The sequence below is a fragment of the Otolemur garnettii genome, unplaced genomic scaffold (genome assembly GCF_000181295.1).
Source record: "Otolemur garnettii isolate 467f Iridium unplaced genomic scaffold, OtoGar3 scaffold00001, whole genome shotgun sequence".
Lineage (NCBI taxonomy): Eukaryota > Metazoa > Chordata > Mammalia > Primates > Galagidae > Otolemur > Otolemur garnettii.
The window spans coordinates 50753122-50777107 of record NW_003852396.1 but is presented as its reverse complement, the minus strand read 5'-3'; the positions used below and the strand labels follow the sequence as shown (position 1 = coordinate 50777107).

General features: G+C 36.2%; 1 protein-coding gene across 3 annotated transcripts in view; it reads right to left on the bottom strand.

The window, feature by feature from the left end:
* Positions 1 to 385: 385 nt before the first annotated feature.
* SLC17A6 (solute carrier family 17 member 6) overlaps positions 386 to 23986 on the bottom strand; it is a 40732-nt gene continuing 17131 nt past the window's right edge. Inside the window, exons 4-12 of one of the 3 annotated variants that reach the window (XM_012801409.1) lie at positions 18938 to 19052; positions 17738 to 17825; positions 16126 to 16216; positions 12758 to 12896; positions 8064 to 8213; positions 3010 to 3142; positions 2460 to 2570; positions 1850 to 1977; positions 386 to 1133 (exon numbers count right to left, since the gene is read on the bottom strand). In XM_012801409.1, coding sequence (XP_012656863.1) covers positions 798 to 1133; positions 1850 to 1977; positions 2460 to 2570; positions 3010 to 3142; positions 8064 to 8213; positions 12758 to 12896; positions 16126 to 16216; positions 17738 to 17825; positions 18938 to 19052 — 1291 coding nt within the window. In that variant the 3' untranslated portion in view covers positions 386 to 797. Of the gene's footprint in view, positions 1134 to 1849; positions 1978 to 2459; positions 2571 to 3009; positions 3143 to 8063; positions 8214 to 12757; positions 12901 to 16125; positions 16217 to 17737; positions 17826 to 18937; positions 19053 to 23986 lie in introns of all 3 variants that reach the window. The other 2 variants (XM_003781185.2, XM_012801414.1) reach the window with 2 other exon arrangements.

Here is a 23986-nt window from a genome sequence, read left to right as displayed (position 1 = left end):
TTTGCAAAAAAGTGACGTGAGGTGCTACATGAAAAGTTGGGTTTTATTGAAATGTGAAGGGTTTATACTGGTAGGTAAAGGAATGGAGGAACATGAAGCATACCCCTCAATTAACAAGCTCTCTTTGGGAGTAAGTGTATGTGCCCAAGCATTTCATAGGAAACACTGCAAGATATTCCTTTTGAGGACCAACAAAATATCCCACATTATGTAATTCTAATAATTATCAGTACAACTTGCTAGCTGCTAATATACAATATACTTCTTTAATGGTAAAATATCCCAGCTACATGATTTACAGTTAATAAACGTTGCCAACACATGAGGCAGCCAACTTGATTGTTTTGCTTATTTTTTTTTAAACAGGACTTCTGTATGATATCTTGCAATACATTGTAACAAATATTTAAGTGCATGTTGCATGATCAAGTAGCTTTGGCTTCCTAACCTTTGTAGGATGAGATGTGCCAACTGTTTAGTTGTGCTTTATTAAATGGTGATGAGTGTTCACTCGTGTGAATTGAATGAGTAACTACTTTGTTTCTACAGTTTTGACAAGTCAACCTTTACATCACAAAGGCAAGGATGGATTACCTGAATGGAAACGATAGAACTTCACAACTTCTACAGATTGCACTTGATGGTAACTTCATGGGTTTGTTTTGATATCATTTTTTACAGCAAGTCTTGCCTGGGTGATATGTTTACATGTTTACACCACATTTTTTTTTAAATTTTTGTGCAATCACAATGAATTTAATCACAAACACTAAAAATAAATCCAGCAATTAGTTTTGTTATGAATAATCATCTCGGTCCTTATAGCTATATGAGTCTCGTACCTCTTCTTGTACAAATTCCTCTTTCTTTTCCCAACCATTGGGCCAACCGCCATTGGCCTGTGTTGTGGCACCATAAGACTTGGCAGTACCATAATTTATATAATTTTGAGTAATGTCCCCTGTTTCTTCATCAAGCTCGTCTTCATGGATAAATCCACATTTTTCTTCACTTGTTTCCTCAGGATCTGCCCAGGGTTGCTTCTCTCCCGAAGCAAATATTGCATAAAATATAACTCCACCATAGTGAACTAGGGCAGCAATCAGGAAGACATACTGCCACTCCTCACGTGACTGCAGTGACAAGAAGTGGCATTGTGAGAATAAACTCCACACCATGGAAACGCCTAACCTAGTCCCCAAATGCTCTGCCATTGAGTTTTTACAAAACACTATCTTCAGGGAAATCTCTATCCTGACTCTATAAAGCAAGCATTCTCCTAAAAAAAAATTTCTGTAATACTGTCACTTTCATTATTTAATATTTTTAAATCTAAAAGTTAGAAATAACATTCAAAACATAGCTATGGCCCACTGATTTTTAAAGTATTCATCCTGTCTTGTCATTTCCATTGGATTGCTCTTCTTTTCATTCCACTATTTTTGTTTATTTCCTCTAGTAAGTCATAATTTTGAAGGTCTATAAACACATACAGGAAACTATAGCTGATGACAAATAAAGCTCAGAAGACTTGTGTTTATTTTTATACACTAGAAGCAAAATCTTGGAGGTTTGGGTTTGTTTTTGTCACACCTGAAATATCACAAATATTAAAAGGTGTTGAGAAACATATTTCTTATTGGTTGTGGAAATGAACTTTCTTAGTTCTTAAAGAGATATTTTCTTCCCTGTCTCAATTTTCTTCTTTAATTTTCATCCCTACGGAGAGGTGTGGTGACTGGAATAGACGGAGAATGCCAACAAGAACAAGTTAAGTCTTTCCCACAAAGGAACTCTCGTTGTGAGAGGAAATTTTCCACAACTAAACATCGGTTTTGCACCATCTTACCTTATTCTTGGTCATTGCACCAACAATGATAGGGCAAACCATTCCTGATAAGGTGCCGACACCGTTCGAAATGCCCATTAAGATACTGGCGTATCTCGGAGCAATGTCCAAATGGTTAACGTTGAAACCTGAAATGCACATGTGAGTTTTGACTCAGGGAATTCTAAGCCTCTTAAAAATGAGGACCTATAACAACATCACATCACAACTTTGAAAACAATACTGGATACGTAACATCTGCTTGACAACTATCCTTTGATAATTTAGCTCAGGGTTATCATGGAAATAGAATAAGGTATCCGATACTTAATATGTCATGCTCATGTCACAGTGAGGAGGAAATGTTTTCTTAACAACAAAAGCAGCAAAATGGTAATGGGAGTGGGGGAAGTGAGTAGCAAGCAATCCAAATAATGTTTTCTAAATGTTTTATTATTTTTAATTCCCTAATGGAAATACTTTGACTATTAACATTTACAAGATATGGGTGTATGTATGTGTGTATTATATACATATATATATAAATATAATAAACACACATATGATCACCAGCAAAAATCAGAATGTCACAAATACAAAGATGTCATAACTACAAAGAAACAAATCTTACCAGAAATAGCAAATCCGCTGAATCCCACTGCAAGTACCAAGAACGAGATAGCCACCCCTCTGGTATGAGAATAGCCAACAACCAGAAGCAATGTGGCTTCCATGCCAAAACCTTCAGAAGCAAATACATGGAAATACTTTAAAAATATGTGTAGATTTTACCAATGAGGCAAAACTGCTAAAAAGCTAATACTTACTAATTTAGAATTTCTACTTCAGCAAGTCTGTCTTAAAAAATAATAATAATAGTAATAATTTATGACAGATTACTGAAGCCGTTCTTGTGTTTTCATAAAAACATCCAGAACAACCCAGAGTTTCAACGGTGAGTAAACTTTGTTACAATATATACAAATGAGATTATTATGTAGTTATTCAAAACTAGGGATTATGAAAAGTTTGAAGATGGGAAAGTGATTTTAAATAAGTAATAAAGGCACAAATTTAGCTGCAATTAAGTAATTTGATATGAGTAGAAACAGTTATTCACGCCTGTGGATTAGAATTTAGTGACCTTAGAAGCGGGTCCCTACTAACACTTACGGACTTACCACCACAGTTCATGATCTTTCTCACGGTGGTAGTTGAAAGAATTTGCTTGCTTCTTAGAAAATCTGCAATTTGCCCTCCAATAGGCACAATGATTGTCATTACTAAGTGTGGCACAGCGGACAGCATGCCAACCTGATGAAAAACAAGAAGGGGGAGAAATATACGTGACCACAAACAATGTGAGCCAGGTAATGGCCTTGGTTTTCTGAATCCATCATCAGTGCTTTATGGACAAAGGAAGAGAAATACTATCTCCAAATGACCGCTTACTCGTTCCTAGAATGACTTCCAGAGAATAAATGAGAAAAGCTAAATACATGTACTTTGATCCCTTTTTATCATCTACAAGAAGGGAATTTTTGGTGGTGTTGTGACTCAGTAAATTTTGAGTATATGAATCAACCATGATGAATCTTATCACACGGCACTTTATATTTGTGTCTCTATCTAATTTCTCCAATGTGTTTGCACAAATACATCATTAGCAGGAGAAGGATGGAAGAGAAACAAAAGAGAAAAAATACACTTGACCCACTTTGAAGAAGTTGTATTTTTAAATTCATTTTTTAATTCATACGACTAAAAATATATTGTATTTGGATTTTGAAAACACTAGGCACATATCTCTTATACGTTTTATAACAGATTTAATTTCCATAGAGTAAGTACCCAGATAGTGCAGATCGATTCTTCAATTTTAATTATTTTCTATATCAATTATCAATACTTGGTCACACTGTCCTATAGTGGCATATAATTTCTGAATTAATTTTATACTAAATAGCACAATCTAAAGCATACCTAGCATCAGTTCAACAAACATGTTTAACCATTCATTATATGCATAACACTTGTTCTCCAGGCTTTATAGGGGCAGGAAGTATGAATAAAATGAATTTAGAAGGTGCATTACCACATACAGGGTGGTAGCAAATTTTGATAGCAAACAAATAAGGAAGTTTCTTACAAAGTATACTTTGCAGCTCAGGTCCTGGTATATGTAAGTATTAACCAACTGTTTATTATTTGTATTAAGTATGTCTTAGTTATTGAAAGTATAAAACAGCAATCTGTTTGGTAGTGTTGTGTAGTATAGTATCAAGGTCATAGGCTTGCGGTCTTGTAATAATTAATTGAGGTAGCGAATGATTCTAAGAAAGCTAAATCTTTAGACTATTTACCCCTTCCAGCCCAGACGGAAGTCTTTAACACTAATATTGATATTTTCTCTAGTTTCTATTTTCCCATCATTTCAATATAAATGACAAAACTGAGACTCAGAAGGTTTAAGTGATTGTCAGGGCCAAGTTTTGAGCCAGTTCCACCTGAGTCCAAAGACTAAGGTCTTACTTAACCTCTGTGCTTAGCACCCCCCCCCATATAAGACTAAAACCCAAACACAATCAGACAACATATGCAAATGTGCTTCCTTTACAACAAAACCTGGCATGCAGCAGGTGCTCAACAAATGTGAGCTAAGTAAAGATACCAAGCCAACTGACATTAGGGCTAACTTGTCACTGAGAATGCCTCTTTACTTGTCATTGTACTTTAGAAAAAGTACAATGGCTCTTTCTTCCTAACTGCAGTAGATACAGTTAAAGCAATGTGTAGAAAGAAACCTTTTAGCAAAACGTTCTGAAACATATCGTTAGGATTTTTATAGAATTACATGCCGTGTTTTTGATGTTTATAAAGGCAGGCTGAAAGCTTGGGAGTAATCATGTTTCCCAAGTCCACATAATTGGCCTTCATTTTGACCCAGGATTTAATGCCTCTGAGTATCTTCTACTATTATTATCTATTCAAACAAACAGTTTGATTGCATGCATAAGCAGAGAACAAACCTACGATAATAGTCATAACTGAACAAAGTTACCATTTATTCGCTCTCAGTAAAGGGTATGCAAGATGCTACCAATTCTAGAGATTAAATAAAACACTGACTGAACAGCTGAGGGTAATGCATGTCCTCCCTGGCAATACAGAAGTACATTCTGTCTTTCAGTTGGGCCACAGAAGGTTCAAACCTTCACGGGCCATGGAAGGTTTAAAATGTTATGAAAATTATTCAACTGTCTTCTCAGCTTTTGGTGACTTGTTTTGAACAATCACTTCCCACGTGATCAGAACAATCAAAACCTTCTTAGACTATCATCAGAAGTTCCTCATTACTTTTTTAGACTTGACAGCTGTAGGTTAAAATGTCTTGAGCTCATAACTGATGGATTTTTCACAGAAACTCCATCCTCCCTTTTGCTTCTCTGGGTCACAATCAGGAGTGCATCTCTCTCCATTTGATCCACGCTCTGTTCAGAAATGGGCGGGCTGCACACGAGGGAAGGACAGCAGCCCACGCTATTCTCTTCCTCTCCTACATATGAAGCTCAAAAGGGACAAATGTCTGCTCACTCGGTTGATTTCTGTTAGGTAATCTTTTCTTCCAAAAAACATGACCTTATTCTGATATGCTATCCTCAAAAGTCTGAAAATTTTTACTTAGGAACATAAGCTAACATAATATATACATATAAGCCTGCTCTAATGTAAATTACGATATATACATATATCAACTAAAATACTTATGTAGTTAAATAATATATACATATTAGTTCCAATATGTGCTATATAACATATTATATAACTATATATAATTAGTTTACAGTCATATACTTAACTAATACGTGTAGATCTAATTATATTTCTACACAGATTGCTTTAAACATACCTACTGCAGCTAAATGTAATTATGTGTGTGTGTGTGTGTGTGTGTGTATACACTCTCTGTCTGAACTGATTCAATATACCTGAAGTGAAGATTAAACCATTACATATGTGGTTTTATCAATAGATTTCCATCTTAACTAAGGTTGGAGAGAGTGACCTTTCATGTAAATATTTTATTTATTATAATTAGTTAAATTTTGCTATATTTCTGAAAACACTATTAATACCATTCTTTATAATAAGAAATTTGGTGCTAACATTTATTCAGTAAGCCAGCCCAATGTTATATAGCAATACTTTACTATAGAGCTTGGATTCTCAGCCATCTCAGCCCAGACCCAAAGCCCATGCTTTATGTCCTCCATCACTTCTTCTGCATATTTTTTAGGTAACTAAAAAAAAAAAAAAAAATTTTTTTACCAAGCTAATGAAAATCTGAAGACAAATCTCCGTGTATAGAATTTATCTACAATTTTAGTTAAAAATTTTAATAAATCAAATAAGTCAACTCGTCTAGTGGATTTATTTTTAGTTTTTGCAACACTATTGCTTTTACTCGCGCCTTCTCAATTAACTGGCGCGCTGCAGAGCGAGAATGACCATGCGGTTTCATTAACATCAGCGGGCTCTCGCACCCTCCTCCATGAGCCCTGACTTTATTAATAGCCTCTCAGGGTCCTATTTGTCCTAGTTTATGAACGTGGACTCACACCTCCAGCAGCCTTTGTTGAGAAGTGTAACACCTCTCAGAGCTCCCAAAGGCTACCCTGCAATGTTTGATTAGCTCCAGAGAGAAGAGCCGTGTCTAAAGCAGCCATTCTTCTCAGGGATGGAGGAAACAGTTTCCTTAGAAACAGGGATTACAAAAGAGCTCTTAGAATAGCTACTCCTCAACTCAGGTTTTCTTCAGCCCCGGAACTCAGATAGTCTTTCAAGTAGAGATGTAATATGAATAGCAAGCCCAGCTGGACTTATGTAATGACATGAAGAGAGATGGCAAGACCATTGCCAGCACAGTGCATTCAGGACTCAGCAAAGAGCAGGGCACAGAGATGGCATTCAGCAAAGACTCTGCAAATGCTGGAATGGATATCCGTGTATGATTTACCTAAATGTGCATGGCATAGGAAAGGGAATGGAAACAGAAATCAAAGAATCTGGGCCTAAACTTGATTCTGTCATTTGTTACTATCACGACTTTAGGCAATTTAAATATTTTCTCTAGTTTCTGTTTTCCCAGCGTTTTAATATTCATGATGATAGTTGTCCAACAGGTTTGTTCATGAAGATGAAAGAACATTCTAAATTTCAAATCCTTACATAAATATACTGCAGTGTTTTTATGTTAGAGAAAATCTCAAAACGATGATATTTCTATAGCTGTGAACAAATGCCTGTGGCACTTAGCATGTTGTGCTGTAATTGGCAACTTATTTTTTTGACTACGCCACCAAACTGTGAACACTTGAGGACAGAAACAATGTTTTTATTTCTGAATCTAACACAAAGATCTGCATATCATGTGCAATGATCCTTGGTAAATTAATAAATTAGATGAACAAACCATAAGAATGTTTTCAGATTTTTTTTTGCTATCTTCCTATCTTTTAGCTAAACAGATTTCTGAAAGCTTGAAAGAAGAGATAGATTGGTAATTACCTAAGTACAATTCCATTTGAATAGAATACTTTTTCATTCACTGTTATATTTTCTCTGACCTGAGACTTGGAAGAAGTTATGTTGAATTACAGGGAAAAGACTACACTGCAGCTCACCCCCACTGGGATGTAAGTTCCATGAAGTTAGAGACTAGGTCTTTTTTGCCTATATTCCCACCACCACACAGCAGTTTCTAGTAGGCAATAGAATACAATAGACCCTGAAACACTTTATATATCCTCTATTTCCTATAAGTTCTGTTTTGAATGAATAGATGAGTAACATATTAAATTTGGGAGATAAAATCCTTTTTTACTTTGTTGTCCCAGTTAGAGTTCCATGGTTGTAGCCTAGCACACAGGAACCTCAAATTCCTGGCTTCAAGCAATCCTCCTGCCTCAGCCTCCCAAGTATCTGGAACTACAGGCCCCTGTCACAATGACTGGCTAATTATTCTATTTTAAGTAAAGATGGAGGCTCTGCCTTGCTCAGGCTGGACTCAAACTTCTGAGTTCAAGCAATCCTCCTACCATATTTTCCTAGAGTATAGGATTATAGGCATGAGCCACCATGCCCAGCCTAGAAGATAAAATCTTGGCAAAGAAATTTAAAATCCACGTAAATACAAAAATCATCCACTCTTGAAATAAAGATAATCTTTACATACCTTGCTGATTTCAAATCCAAAGACTTCTTCAAAATATGCTGGCTGACTAATAAGCAATAAATAAAAAGTCCAACTTCTGCAGAAGTTTGCGACAATTATTGCATAGACCGGCATAGATGTAAAAAATTTCCTCCATGGAGTCTTGAATTTCTGAAATCCCAAAAAGAGAGTTATTCTGACCATTTTCTAACTTACATGGGAATAACAGGTGCTTTGTATTTTCAAGATGTATATGAAGGGGTGGGAGCAGAAGATTGAAAGGAAGTAATGAATCATTAATTACAAACACCTAGAGAACCTCAGCCACAAGAATAATCATTGGAAAATAAAAAAAATAAGATATCAACCTCTGTTAGTCATGAAATTGCCCCAGCTTTAGGAATAAATATAAAAGATTCCATGTATGTAGGAAATTAATTCCAAAAGCATAGATCTAGTTTCTATGATTTTTTTTTATTTTTTCCTTTTTTTTCTTAGCAGTGATAGATCATGCCTCAGCTAAAATTCATTGCCACATCAGCAGATTTCTGATATCCAACATACGTTATTTAAAACATTGAAAATTCCATGTAGTTGGGAAGAAAAAGAAATAAAAATTTAAGTGTGTACCCTATCTCAAGTCAATTATTCTACTACCAAGCTATACATTGTCTTAACAGCTAACAGATATCAGTACAAATTCTATGATACTGGAGTGCAATGTTTTGTGACATTCACATGGCAAATGGCTTGGTGGAGGCATGTAAACCCCTTCTCCCCCCCAGGATACCCTGGGCATAGTTACCTATAGATACTCAGACATTAAAAATTAACAGTCTAAACATGATTGGCTTTGTGTAGGAAACGCTTTAAAAAATTAAAGCTCCTGTATATGCCCAAACATAAAGCAAGTACGTATTGTCCCCTGAACCTGATATTTTTAGACTTTAAAACATCTCTCATATTTCCAAATACTTTCTCAATTACTTTATTCTGAATATCAAATACTGTCTGGTGAAGAAGCAATATTACCTACCCTGATGTAACTTTACTCAAAGCTGGCGTGGGATGCTGGACCTGGCTTTGTGACTGGAAGAGGAGGCAAACATCTTTGACCCAGATGTAATGACTGTTTTTGGATATAAGGCCTCGTCATGACTAATATTGGGTGGGACTTTAAATGCAAGCTAGTAGGAAGTTAAATCGTGCTGATCACTAGTACATACACTTAGAAGGCGAAAAAGAAACAAATCAAAAACCTCTCCTAATAATAAGTAATGAATACTGTGCTAGGATAATGACAGTATTATAACTAGGTTCAAAAAGTGAAATTTTAAAAAAATATTTTACATATGTCCTAAAAAAAGTAGTCCCAAATCAATATACTTATTTCACAGAGAACAAAAATGTCCAAACACAGGAAAGTCTGCAGTATAATATCTCTATAAGAAATTACTTCAGAAGATTATTAGAAATAAAAAACAGTTGCCTGCTAGGAAAATGTTCCCGTCTTCGCGCCAGGATCATCTCCCCTAAGAACTTTCTTCTTTAGGCAGCAGAATACTTCATCAAATGTAAAAGTATTTAATTCTACACCACAAAAAATTGTTGGGGGCTCTGAAGGGGAGTCTATGGTATTATAACATTCTGTTTATTGAACTAGCTATTTGATTCACAGGTGTGTTTAATTTATTAAAAATTAGCAAATTTGGGGCAGCGCCTGTGGCTCAGGGGGTAGGGCGCCAGCCCCATATACTGAGGGTGGCAGGTTCAAACCCAGCCCCAGCCAAATTGCAACAACAAAAAAAATTGCAACATCTGGGTGTTGTGGTGGGTGTCTATAGTCCCAGCTACTCAGGAGGCTGAGGCAAGAGAATCGCCTAAGCCCAGGAATTGGAGGTTGCTGTGAGCTGTGTGATACCATGGGTGATGGAGTGAGACTCTGTCTCAAAAAAAATTAGCAAGTCTTTTATGATTTGTGCATCTTTTTCTGCATATATATTTAAAGATAACCTCTATTACTGATTAAAGTGTTTCCACTTTAGAAAAATACAAGATTTCCTGTTTGTAGAATATTAATTCTAAAAGCATGAATACAGATTTCTAAGAATTATTTTTCCTTTTTCCATTATTCTTTATTTTTAAAAGAAAACAGATTAAAAACATGTTCTAGTCAATTGCTATGTATAATTTTTAACAAGGTCCAGACTCAAAACAAATGGCTATAAAATACATATTAATATAGACTAGGTATTAGAATATGGGCTGGGTATTAGACATTTGAGTATGTTTTAGGTATTAGATGTTAGGAAATTATTTTTAATTGTATTAAGTTTGATAGCATAGTAGTGGGATTGTGAAGGAGAATGGTGTCATTTTTCTAAAGATACATGTGAAGTATTTGTGGGCAAGGAATTATGATGTTCTATTTTAAAATAGTATAGCAAAACAAAAGATAAATAAATACGGCAAGATGTTAACAATTACTGCACCTATGTGGTTAGCACACAATGTTTATCTGACCATTCTTTCTGTTTTGCTGCATATTGAATTCATTCATGATAAAATGTGAAATGCAAGTTTCATTCCCATTGTGTCACATTTTAAAATGTGCTTTGAAGCTACAGAAACATAGGACACATTAGTAAGGAGTAAAATTTTACATTTAGAAAATCAATCAGGTATGGGAAATGAAGATTCATGTTGTTTTATCACCCTACCTGCTATTCTTTGGGGGGGCTAAAGGAATTGATTTTTACTTAGGCTAAACTTTTGGCTTTTTTTTTTTTTAATTTATGTCTGATTTAGTCACATGACCTCTCAAGAACTGGCAAAGGAAAGAAATAGCAAAGGAATGAGGCTCAGGCTGATCGGATTGTGTTTTGGCTCGAAACTGAAGCTAAATACAGAACTCACCACAACCAGCTTGTATTTAACTGCAGCTGACAGGCACTGGACCACGCTGCCAATTCGCAACCCACCCCCATATCACCTCATTTCTTGAGTAGCCACTCTAAACAATTTCTAGTTCATTGAAAGATAGAAACAGGAAGAAAAAAGTTCTAATGACAATCTTCTAATTCATGAAACCACAAAGTAATATATATATATACATTTTTTGAGATAGAGTCTCACTTTGTCACTCTCAGTAGAGTGCTATGGTGTCATAGCTCACAGCAACCTCAAACTCTTGGGCTGAAATGATCCTCTTGGCCTCAGCCTCCCAAGTTGCTGGGACTACAGGCACCCACTACACCATCTGGCTATTTTTTAGAGACAGGGTCTTGCACTTGCTCAGGCTGATCTCAAAACTCCTGAGCTCAAGCAATCCACCTGCCTTGGCCTTCCAGAGTCCTACGAATTTTTTTTTTAATCACTGAAGTTTCACTTCTGAAAGTTATGCAATGGGATTTTTCTTATTCATCAAAGAACAAGGTAGCTCAGCAGCAGTGGGTGATAGACTTTTTTACCTAGGATGAAATGTCAAAGACAGGCCATCCAGTACAAATGAAGTAGAGAATCAGGGCTGGAATCAAACACACCTAAAATACAGACGGAGCTTTTCAAAAAAAAGAGCAGATTCATACACTGCAAGGGGCAAATTTGGCCTCTCAGCCAGTGCCTGATACCTTCTAGCACTTACCGTATGAAACCGAGTTACTGACTAGGTTGATCAGATTGTGAAATTACTAAACCTGTCCAAATGCATTTTTTACTAAATACTATCTGTATTTACTAATTTTATGATATCAGATGGCTATTTGTTAATGACTATGATTACATTGTCACCTGGAATAAAATATTTGCATTATTGAAACAGAATTACATTTTTTCCCTTTGTAAATGATATTTAAGAAATCAAACCATTCAAAATAGGTCTCATGATGTTATCTTTCTGATATTTGATATTCATAACAATACTCAAAGATGATGATATTTCATCAATAAAGGGATTAAATTTTGTTTAAAATATTTTTATGTTAGTGTTCGAATATTTCAGTATTTCCTAAACCACATATAACATAAATATGTATGTGTAAAACCTACATTTAGAACATAATAGTCCTCCTTTGTCTGAAGTTTCACTTGCTGAAATATCGTTTAACCATAAGATAGTACAATAAGATATTTTGAGAGAGAGAGAGATTGTGCATCTGTATTCATATAACTTTAGTTACAGGAGACTGTTAAAATTGTTCTATTTGTATTAGCCTTTGTTGATCTATAAATTTTTTAATTAATCACAGGTATTTATAAGAAAAAACAGTAGTGTATGTAGGGTTTGGTATTATCTACAGTTTCACTGAGGCTCTTGGAAAGTTTCCCTTACAGATAAGGGGGAGCTACTGTACCGAATAAATATAAAAATACAAATAGAATATCCATGATTAGGAATTTCTTATAATTTAAAATTAACAAATATTGGTTGAATTTGTTTACATTTTAGACCGTATGAACGGTTTTTAAAACTTGCTTAAGTTGACAGTCATAACTCAAATCCAAAGCACATTTTTAAATGCTTAAGAAAAGAAAAGAAAAAAAAAAAGATGGATGAAGGAAGAGTGGTAGTTATTTCTGTCAGGGAATATGAATAGATTGAAAAAGCCCATCATGATTAATACCAAATGAGTTTGTTGAATAAGGACTTGCACTTGGTCAAGAGGGGATGAGATGGGGAATAAGATTAAGAATATACACCATAATAAAGTTCTTACTTCCATTGCACCTAAAAGATTTGCACTCTCTCCAATGCTTTCTTCTATGTACCTACGTTCTTCATCTGTAATCGTAGGATGTTTTGCAGGGCTCTCGTAAGACACCAAAAGCCAAAACATGTACCAGACCATTCCAAAGCTTCCTGCAAGCAACAATTCAAAAAGGGAAAGTCACATAAAGCCATCACAAATATTTCCATTGAATGGCAACATGCTGGAATGAAACTGCAATAATCTTATGACAAAATTCTACAGGCTGGGAATTCACACTTTTGTTCTCCAGCTGGCTTTAGGTATCTCTTCTTGTCTTTTGCCACTACACGTCAAACTTCCTCAAGTCTAGTCCTGTGCTTTTATTTTTTTGTTCTATTAAACCGCACTGTGAGACAAGGAATGATAAATAATTATGGAGTAATGTCTTCTGAAAGGTATTTATATACACAACACAAATTTACTGAACAGTTCCTATTCTAGGCACTCTGCTAATGGAGAGAAACTAGATAAAATACCTGTCCGCAAACAACTTTTTAAGCGGTAAATAAATCCCTGTCTTATTTGTCTGTCTTGAATAAATACATGAAACTGATTTGCATTTCTAGAGAAAAGAATTGCTCATTTTACCTTCCCATTGGCACTTAAATAAAAACCTAGATTATTTTAGCCCGAGTGACTTACATAAACCACGAGCCTCTCTGATGAATGTGGTAACACTTAACCCTTCAGGGGACCATCTGCCCCAGTATTCTCAGTGCATACTGTTGCCCAATAATCATTCTTTGGGCAGACAAAAGTTCTAACTCCCAAGGACACAAATTGTTTGCAAATCCTCTTTTCATTCCCTTCTTTCGTTGGCACTCTCCGCATTAAAACACATCCCTACTGTTTGACAGAAAACTGTAACCATTAATAACAGAAAGAAGTTTGAGTGATTTGTTCTGGTTTCCCAGCAGCTGCCTGTTTCATTTTCCTTCACACTATTCTCTTCATCCCTTGGGTAACAATCTGAATGGCCCTGATCTCTATAATATTATATATATATATATTTTCTTTTTCTTATTTAATCTCTAAGAACTGTTCTTTAGTACCATGAATGGCTTCTGATGCGCAGTGTTCCTTGATGTAAGCACTCTAAATTGTATATAAAATCAACACATTGTACCCCATAAATGCATTAATGTACACAGTTGTGATTTAAATTTTAAAAAACATAAAAAAATAAAAACATGAAAAAAGTAATTATTGAACCCACCAGCAAACGTGATTTAAGGTCAGGAAGTGTTTGAAAAGTTGGTGCAACGTAGTGACTACTAAATATAGCTCTCCTACTTCACATCCTGGCTGGGCCACTCATGAGCTATACGATCCAACCAGTGACCAAACCTCTTTTAATTTCCAGTAAAAAATGGAATAAAAATTGATTTTCATGGGATAATGGGAATTAAAGTTGAAGGAGATAATATATAAATCATTCAGCACAGTGGATGGCACAAAAAAGCACCCAATACTTGGCAGCTCTTATAATTTTATAATAATCATCATTACCACTAACTGAATTCCCCTAAATGCCAGACACCCTGCTAATTACACTGTACACATTAACTGTTTTAAAACTTACTCCACTATATGGGCATCTAATTAATCTTTAAAATATGAATATTGAATGTGTGGCTTCAGATCCAGTTATTGTTACACACAACAAATAAGCAATACTATGATATGGTATTTTCTGGTCATCTAATGTTTTAACTTTGATGTTGTCTCATTCAGTTATAAATATCAAATGAGACGTAACTTTAAATAAAGACATTAGATTTTATGAGTGCCTTGTTTAGGTTTGTATTCTTACTTTACAATCACCTCTATCTTCAATTAAGGAATGGACTAACCCCAAATCAGAGTATTTAGTGGATAGCCATACCAACTTGGGAGACATACTCTGCAAACCAGTGCTTTTAAACTCTGTTGAATTGTGGGCTCCCTTGAAAATTTCATAAAATTTACATCAGAAATTAAAATCTGATGTAAAAATTCTTCCTAAAGGATAAATATTCGCAAATACCTATACAATTTAAGGCAGAGATCGAAAAACCTATCCGTGGCTTTTTAACCACAAAAGGAGGCCCTATCGTAAAGTAGAATTTAATAACACCTGGCAAGCATAAGAATTTGTCAGATAAGAACATTTCAAAATGTGAAGAAGTCGGGACAAATTTGGAAGCAGCGAGATAGTGATCTACTGCACGACTTCATTAATCTTTCAGATTCTCATGCCAGTGTCCAAGGACGGTGTTAATCAGTGACAGTACCAGTTGGAATCCAGCTCTCCTATATTTCTCCCTTTCCCCATTATTAAAAAGTGCCTCTTAGAGAGAAAGATCTTAGGGATCCTTGGAAGTGCTAAGCTTTCAGCTTCTTGTTAGAAAATAAATAAAAAAGGGTGTTCAAAGTTAATGTTTCTTATTTTATTTTAAAACGGGACCTCTAATTCTGGGGAAGCAGGGACTGAGGTGTGCTGCTGAAGTAGCTGACTACTGATATTTCATCTCAAAACGGAATTGCTGCATGAGCACTAACTGCTGTCCAGCTTTCAATTCAGTAGTGGTGAAGCAGAATCAGGGAAATAATCAAGAAAGTAACAGCAAAAAAGAATAGGAAGTGATGTCCAGCTCTTTCCTTCTCATTGGCTTTTATTTGTATAAATTCATGGGGTACCAGTGTAATTTACATGGGTGGATTGTGTAATGGGGAAGCCAGGGCTTTGGGGGTATTGGGTGTAAATATAAATGAGCATAATCTCTGTGAAAAACAGTGTAAGGATTTCTCCAAGAACTAAAAGCAGAACTACCAGCAAGGAAAAGAGAGATTGCACCAAAAAGATAACTGTACTCATGTGTTAACTGCAGCACTATTAAAAATAGCAGAGATATGAAATTAACTTAAGTGTCCATCAATAGCTGACAAGATTAAAAAAATGTGGTAGATGCACACCATGGAATACTCCTCATCAGACTTTAAATAGCGCACGTAACGCTTTTTCTTCATAATCAAGGACATATATTTTATACGTTACAAAGTTTCCATCAGCCAAGTGATTGCTTTTAAAACAAGAAATAACGATGTCGAGAAACTAAGAAATATAATAAATTCCTTGATCTTAGAATATGAACAGATGATTATTTTTTGTCACATTTAGATCTATAATCCACCCCAACTGATTATGTTTTGAACAGATGATTCTTAAAGGAAGAAAATAAGTGAATAAACACAGAAATGTATTCAGTCATTGACCTCCTTATCTGCCACCACTCTTCCTTATCTGCAACCACTCTTCCTATGCACATTTTATTTAAAATATGTAGAACTAGGACATACCATAGACATAAAATACCGAAGACCAGCCAGTATACTGTACGAGAATGCCAGCTAAGGGCATTGCAATCACAGCTCCGGCATAGGAACCTGAAGGGAGGAAGGGGGTGAAATCAGCGTAAGTTCTTGACTCCACCTCCCCTTGCTTGGTTGATTTCACAAACACATGCTTGCACCCGCAGGTACGTGTGCACACACACCCATACACACAGCTCACACCAGACACACCTACACACTTACATAGGACTATGTAAGTGGATACCATTTACCTCTTACCTGACACAAAACAGAAATTTAAAAATAATAAAAAAGCCACACTGGAGGGCACACATTTCTGTGCTGGGTCGGGAGCGGAGTCTTCAGCACTAACCAGTCACCTTAAATCTACCCTGGACACCTCGCTCCTCTCTCTCCTGTAGCACAGTCATGTAGCTTCGGTTTTGTGTAGTATTTTCTGGTTTCATTTTAAAATTTACCAAAAGCAATTGTGCAAACAATGTCTTAAAAGTATAGACAGATAGCAGCATGGATGCCCATCATTGAAGCCCACATGCTTGTAAATTATGTAGGAAATAACACTGTGAAGCTAATGTTATAGTTTAAATACAAAGAAAGATTACAGCAGCCTTAATTTCCTATCATTAGGATTATTGATGGTGGTTCAAATTTTCCTAATTTTAAAATAGGTGGATATTCTTGATATTTGGAAAGGGAACCACTTTCCTGCCTTGCTGGTTTGGTATAAAGACAAAATACCGGAACTCTCTGCAGACAAAGGATGGCTTGAAATCACATTAACTATCTTAAGATATTATAAAAGTAAGCTGTGAACCAAAGGTCCTTTCAGATTAGTGGGAAAAGCTCTAAATTTTAAAAATTGGGATTAAGGATTTAATATACATTTGTTAATTATGTTACATAAAATAGTGGTAAACTCATTTTTGTTCTGAAAATTGAAGTTATAATAATTAGGAAAGTGGAACAACAGTACTTATGAGAATAGTTGAAAATCATATCAATTTTAATTACATAGTTATTTTTATACGGATTTTGTCCACTAACCTTCTAGCACACAGTTATATCAAGTACAAATTCTGACAAAGTGTTAGGTGTTAACACCAAACCAGATTCAAAGTAAAATGAATGTGTGGAAACATAAATTCAGTCTCTACTTCTTTATATTTTTAACCTTTGTAGAAGTTTTTAAAATTTGTATTTTTTCATCTCTATATTAGGCTATAATAAAAGGAAACAGCACTGAGTTTCTCAAAAAATAATACGTTAATAGAAGAGTATTTTGAAAACCACCCATGAGTATATTTGAAAACTTAGGTAAGTGGATCAGCTCCTCAAAAAATATAAAGCACAAGAAAAAATAGAGGATTTAAGAACACTAAGAGTTACAGAAAAAGAAATGGTGGTCAAAACCTTACACACACAAACCCCGCACACACTCTCATAGGTACCAGCCTGAAAACTAGATGGTTTTACAAGTGAATCTAGCAAATTTTCAATTCTTACCCAAATTTTTCCTAAACTTTAACCCACCATAACCACATCTACACACGGTACTCACCACCATAACCACATCTGCACACAGCCGGTACTCACCACAGAAGGAGGTGGTTGCCAGTCTACTCCGCTCTAGAGGAGGGGCCCATTTGCTCCATATCCCATGACATGCTGGGTAGGTGACGCCCTGTGAAGGGGAGAGACATGTATCACCGTTTAGGATCCAGGTCCATGGTGAAACGTGCATACTCCCTCCTCTGATGCTGTTTTCTATAGGACAGTCACAGGTATTAGGAAAAGCTCCTACTCGTGGCCCTCACCAATTCCCTGACATTCCGTTTTAAAAGCCTTCAGTCTGAACTGCGTAAGACAGAGTCCTTTTACTAATCAGTTCCATTCCTGCACACCCTAAGGTCTTTCTACCTCAAATTTCTTCCAACTGAGGCAAAAAAGAAAAAAAAATGAGTTGATATATAAATCCATTCATGTGCAATTCTGAACAGTTTGAGAAATTTAGAAGATATTTTTGCAAGGCACAAAATTCAGTGATTCCCAAATAAAAGGTATCTATCTGTAGAGGAAAGGTGTTGCTTAGATACCAGAATGCAAACTTTCTGAAAGTAGAACTTTAGACCCCTAAAATAATTACCCTGTTCCTATTACTTGTGTGCTATCATTTTTATTAGAGGAGGGGAATTAATTTGCCCTCATATTTTATATTATTTATCAATTAATTTGAGGGAATTAATTTGCCGTCCTATTTTATATTATTTATCAATTCCCATTACACTCCACAGAAGGAGAAGGAGTAATTGGTAGCTCAAATTCAAGTGTTTAAATGGTAGTATTTCACATTCCACAGGCTGATGGAACAGGACCTAACCATTACAGTTTGATGACAAAAAAATATATTCAATGAAATAGTTTGGTGAAACTCAATCTTGAATTCAAGACTGACCGGGGCTTAGGAAAAAAAACTCCCCAAAGGAATTAATTGGGTAGCAAAGGACAGACTGAAATATTCTTATTACAACACATTAACAAAAGTGCCTGTTTTTCTTAAGTCAAATAGTCACTAGAACATTTCTTTAATCCACCTCAATTTTAGCAGTCACAATTAAAATTTAAGCTTGTTTAAAACAAAAATATTTGCCTAACTTTGCTAATGTCCCATTTTTTTCCTTTAACACGAGGTAGATATTGCCTATTAAAATACGTTTATATATAAAGTCAAAGATAAACTAATCTTACTCCATTCCATGCCAACATTAAAATGATTATCATCTCGTAGTTCCATACCTCAACAAGTCCCTGCAATATTCTTACAAAAATGACACACCCATAATGCACCCTGGCTGCTGATGGGATTAACATATTGAGGGTAGAGGTAAGAAGTATGGCAGCTCCAAAAACCCTGAAATAGAAAAGATGGGAACACTGTTAAAAAGATTCGGCATTTTATACACACAGATGTAAATTTCTCAGTCAAGTTCAACCCTTAAGATAATCGACAACTGCAAACAGTCTTGAGGGATGGTTTCTCTCTGAGAGAATAAACTATGTTCTGGATGTGCTTGTCTAGCCATTGCAAACATACACTTGGGACTATCTCAATAGTCTACATTATTTGATCCACAGAAATGAATGAAGGATACAATAAATCTGGGTATACTTATATGCATTATCTTAATAGATCCAATTACCAGTTATAAATACGTAGTGAGTCACTGTATATGTTTTCAGTTTCTATTTCAGTCTACACTGTAAGGGGCTGAAGGACAAGAGCCCGTTTTGCCAAATCCACTCTGTTCTTCTCAACACTCAGCACAGTGCAGAAGCCAGAGATAATATTCACTGGAGTTACTGAAAAGTGATGAATACATAAATGGAATTGTGCTTTATATTATAAGCTTCCTCAGAAGCTGCACAGACCTAGAAATTTTATAAATAAAATCATACTTTAAATGCCCAGAGAAACTTCCTGATTGGATCCCCCAGCACATGGTTTTATAATGTAACAACTAGACTTAATACATGTCTCAGGGTATTTTTTTCTTTTTTCTTTCACCTTTTTTATTTTTCTTTGTAGGTATGTAGACAGATTGTGTTTGAAGCACACCTCTAGTAGCACACATACACACAACAATTCAAGAAAGAATTGATAGAAAATATGGTGCTAAGGTCTTTATCCATCTGCAAGTACAAATTCTATTCCATTCCATCATTTTTTTAAAATAAAGCTTCTATAATGTGTATACTAAGGAATAAAAATGGCCCCTTAGTTGGGTAACTTTAGAACCATTCTCTTTGCAAAGATATTTTGAAGCATAGCATCTTGAATGAGCTTATCTGTGTGTTTTGGTCAAGTATCAGTGAATTATACACTAAGATTTCAATTCACTCAAGGCTCGTCACCTCATAGGAGTTCTGCTTTTTCCAGGGGGCACATTTAAATATAATCCATTTAAGACCTGGATTTCTAAAAGAGGCTCTGATCATTAATGCTACTGAAATTTGGGAAATGGCTTTGAGAAGGGCAGAAGTGGAACAGCTCTTTTTCTATCAATTATTTACTATTTATATGTTGTATAAAAATGTATGCAGCCTATATCCACCTTCCCTCATTGGCTTCTCTCCACTGAGTTAAATATTCGTTCATCAGGCAAATATTCTGGTCCATTCTTCCTTCAAGATGTTTGCTCAAAATAAGTATCTTGGTTTTAAGTCAAAAATAATTTTGCATGCTTGAGGAAAATGCTTTTTATCTAAGTTCACCTAACCTGGGCCTTCTTTTCCTATGTTTTAGAAGTATGATGTATGTGTTTTATTTTCTATGACTATAACTTCCTATCTTCACTTGCTCTCTCCTTCTTTGAAGGGCTGTTAAATACTGCTCCCTCCAGATAACCTGGCGAGAAATGAATTGTGTCCATTCTTTAGCTTTGGGTTTGTCAACCTCTGCATTACTGACTTTGGGCCTGTGTATTGGCTGAGGTTTAGCAGCTTCTGTGACCTTTACCCACTAGGTGCCAGGAGCACCTCTCTCCAAGTTATGACAGCAGAAATGCCTCTAGCCATCACCGAGTGTCCCTTATGAAACAAAATCAGCACCAGTAGAGATAAATCAGCTGTGAAACATTCATAAAGAGCCCAGTATAGTCAGAACTAACTTAATAAGTGCTTATTTGACTTGTATCACAGTAACCCTTCTAATGCTGTAAACTATACACAAACAACCTAACAATGACATGAGTATTTTTAATATGCCCATGTTGTAGATGAAGAAATGGAACCCCAGAGAAGGGAAATCACTTGCTCAAGTTGTTAACCAGTTCTAAGCAAAAGATACTTGTTTTCTATCCAGTTGTCTTTGAAATCCAGTGAGTTTTGGATTTACATCAAATTTTGTACATTCTATGTAGTTAGTAATGCATTTTAGGACTGCAACTATAAATTTATTTTTTTAATTTAATTTTTATTAAATCATAACTGTAAACATTTATGGGGTACAACACGATGATTTGATACACAATGTGGAATGCTTACATCAAACTCATTAACAGAACCAGCACCTCACTTCCTTATTATTTTAGTGGTAAGACTTTATAATATACTCTTCTTTGTTTTGAAATGTCCCCTTGCATTGTGCACGTTAGGTGAGCCCCCACCACGTACCTTCCCTCCACTTGCCCTATTAGGATGAATTAAAATAACCATCTTCAAAAAACCACTTAAAAATCACACTCTTATTCCTGAAATAAAATACCAATAGATCAACAATGTTAATGTTCACCTTTCGTTATTGCCCTAAACAATGTTTCTAACCATGTAATCTCTTGATAAGATCTAATTACTTTTAATGTTCAGTTCCTTAATTCCTTTACCCAACATTTTCTATCAGTGTCCATTGCGTGTGAAAATGCATCGACTTTATTCTAACTAGTTAAGAATAAAATTTTCCAAACCAGATGACTTTATCTTCTTTAGTTTCACACAGTTGCCATCCAGATTAATATACAAGTAATTAAAATGTTGATTACTAAAATTCTTGCCCTATTGGGGCAGCCTTTACACTTTGCTTTACCATATAGCTAAAAACTGAGGCAGCCTCCCCACTGAACACTCAGTCATGCACTGGCACTTCACACCTCTGTGAGATTATGTTTAGAGCACAAGGGTGTGCAGAAGAGAGGGGGGCTAAGATTTCCAGAGTTATTGCTATACTTTCTATGCCTATATTAACTCACTTAATCTTCACAACTCTCTGAGTTAGTCTTTCTTCTCATTTACAAGTAAGGAAATGGAAACAGTCAAGAAATTTAAAAAAAAAGCAAGTAATAGAGCTGAGATTTGAAACCAGGGCTCTCTGACATGAAAATCTGTTTTTCCCTGAAGCAACTAGATACTCAGAAAAAGACAAGGATGGCCCTCAGTGCAGTAGGAAAAAGAGAGACAAGTAACCAAGAGAAAACATACACCAAAGGCATTAACCAAAGTACACGTAGAAAACAAAAGAGTGAAAAGTTCATACCGGTTGGGTTAGCCAGGATGCAAACCTTTCATAGGGAAACTTGCTTTCTAGCTGGGCCTTGGAAGATGAATGTGAAAAAGAAGGAAGAAATTCCAAAAGGAAGGAATGGATCGGCAAAGGTTTAACAATGGAAGAATTTATAGTAGAGACCCAAAACTAGGGCAGTATTGAAAGATGAAGTATCTCAGGAATGGAAAAACAAACACCATGTGTACCCACTATTAAATTGGAGCTAACTGATGGGCACACACATGCACAGAGGGAAGTGACACTCAGCAGAAGTCAACCCCGGGGAGGAGGAAGGAAGGGAGGGGCAAAACCCTCCACTGTACCTACCAACAGGTACGATGGACACTGTTTGGGTGATGGGCACACCTATAGCCAGGACTCAAGCATTACAAATCCATGCAACCTAAAACATTTATACCTCCTTAATATTTTGAAATGTAAAGAAAGAAGAAAAGAAAATGGCTGGTGGCACGGGTGAGTAGGTGAGGTAAGAACATCTAGAATGAGATGATAAACAAGAAGTGTTTGAGGAAATGTAGAGCAAAAAGGAGGTAAGGGGTGGAGGCCGTAGTGTCGAACGTCTTTCAGAAGATGGAGTTTGGGGTGATCACAAGGATGCCTGGTGCTTAGGCCCCTGAAGCGAAGCACACATATCCTTGAGGGGAGAAGGGTCTGAGCCAGGGAGGGAGAAAGTGATCAAGATCTTTCTGAACTACAGACAAGATGATGGCTTGCAAAGGAATAAGAGGCCAAAGTCATGGATGGTGGTGGAGGAGAAGGAGACTGACACAGTATGTGAAGGGCAGCACTCGACCAGCAGACATCTCACAGACCACCAGAGCTGCAGAGCAGCACCAAGGAGGAGGGAGGAGAGAAGAGAGGAGAGGAGAGAGAAAAGAGGAGAGAAAAATGAGGAGAGAGAGGAGGAGAGAGAAAAAGAGGAAAGAGAGGAGGAGAGTGAGAGGAGACACAGAAGATGAGGAAGAGAAGAGAAGGAGGGACTAAAGAAAAGTGCACCCTTATGTAGGTTCAGCTAGGGGAAGTCTCAGAATGATGACAGGATAGTAAAATAGCCAATAAGGAGTTACTGCTCTAGCAGGAAGAGCCCTTAGGGGCAGGCCATAAGTTTGAAATTTTCAGCGGGTAATTGGGACAGGGACATGAGGCAGGTTTTGTGGTTGGGAGATAAGGAGATGGTCTAGCAGACAACTCCCTGTTGTTCAGAGGGCAACACCCTGTGCTTGGAAAGGAGCTGTAACTTAAGAGTGAGACAGCTAGTCTGGGTCTGTCGAAAGCAGGAAGGGACTTTTGGGGGCAGGGGCTTTTCTGGAGCAATTACCTAAGAGTATGCAACAAAAATTTTTGTAGGACTCTAGCTTTGTCATTTAATAATTATGTGACTGGAAAGTGGCTTAACTTCTCTAAGCTTCTGATTCCTTGTCTTTGAAAAGGGCAGTACTAGGCGAGGGTTAAGGACATGGCTTCTAGAGCCAGACTGAGTTCAAAGCTCATCTCTGCCACTTATTCCTGCAGTGACCTTCAGCAGTTTCATTTTCAGTGCTTTGGGCCTGGCCCTGTAACTCATGCCTGCTGCAGATCCTAGATGCTTCACCCCTAAGATCTACTATACTACAATAAGAGCAGAATTAATCTAGCCTCCAACAGTGCCAGCAACAGCATATAAAATAATGTGTAAAATCATATAAACTGAATAATAGGCTGAATAATAGATGGCTGCCACAGAGGGAAGTGAGAGGAGAATTTTATTGGTTCCTTCTTATGTTTTCGAGTAAGTAATTAAATGGAGA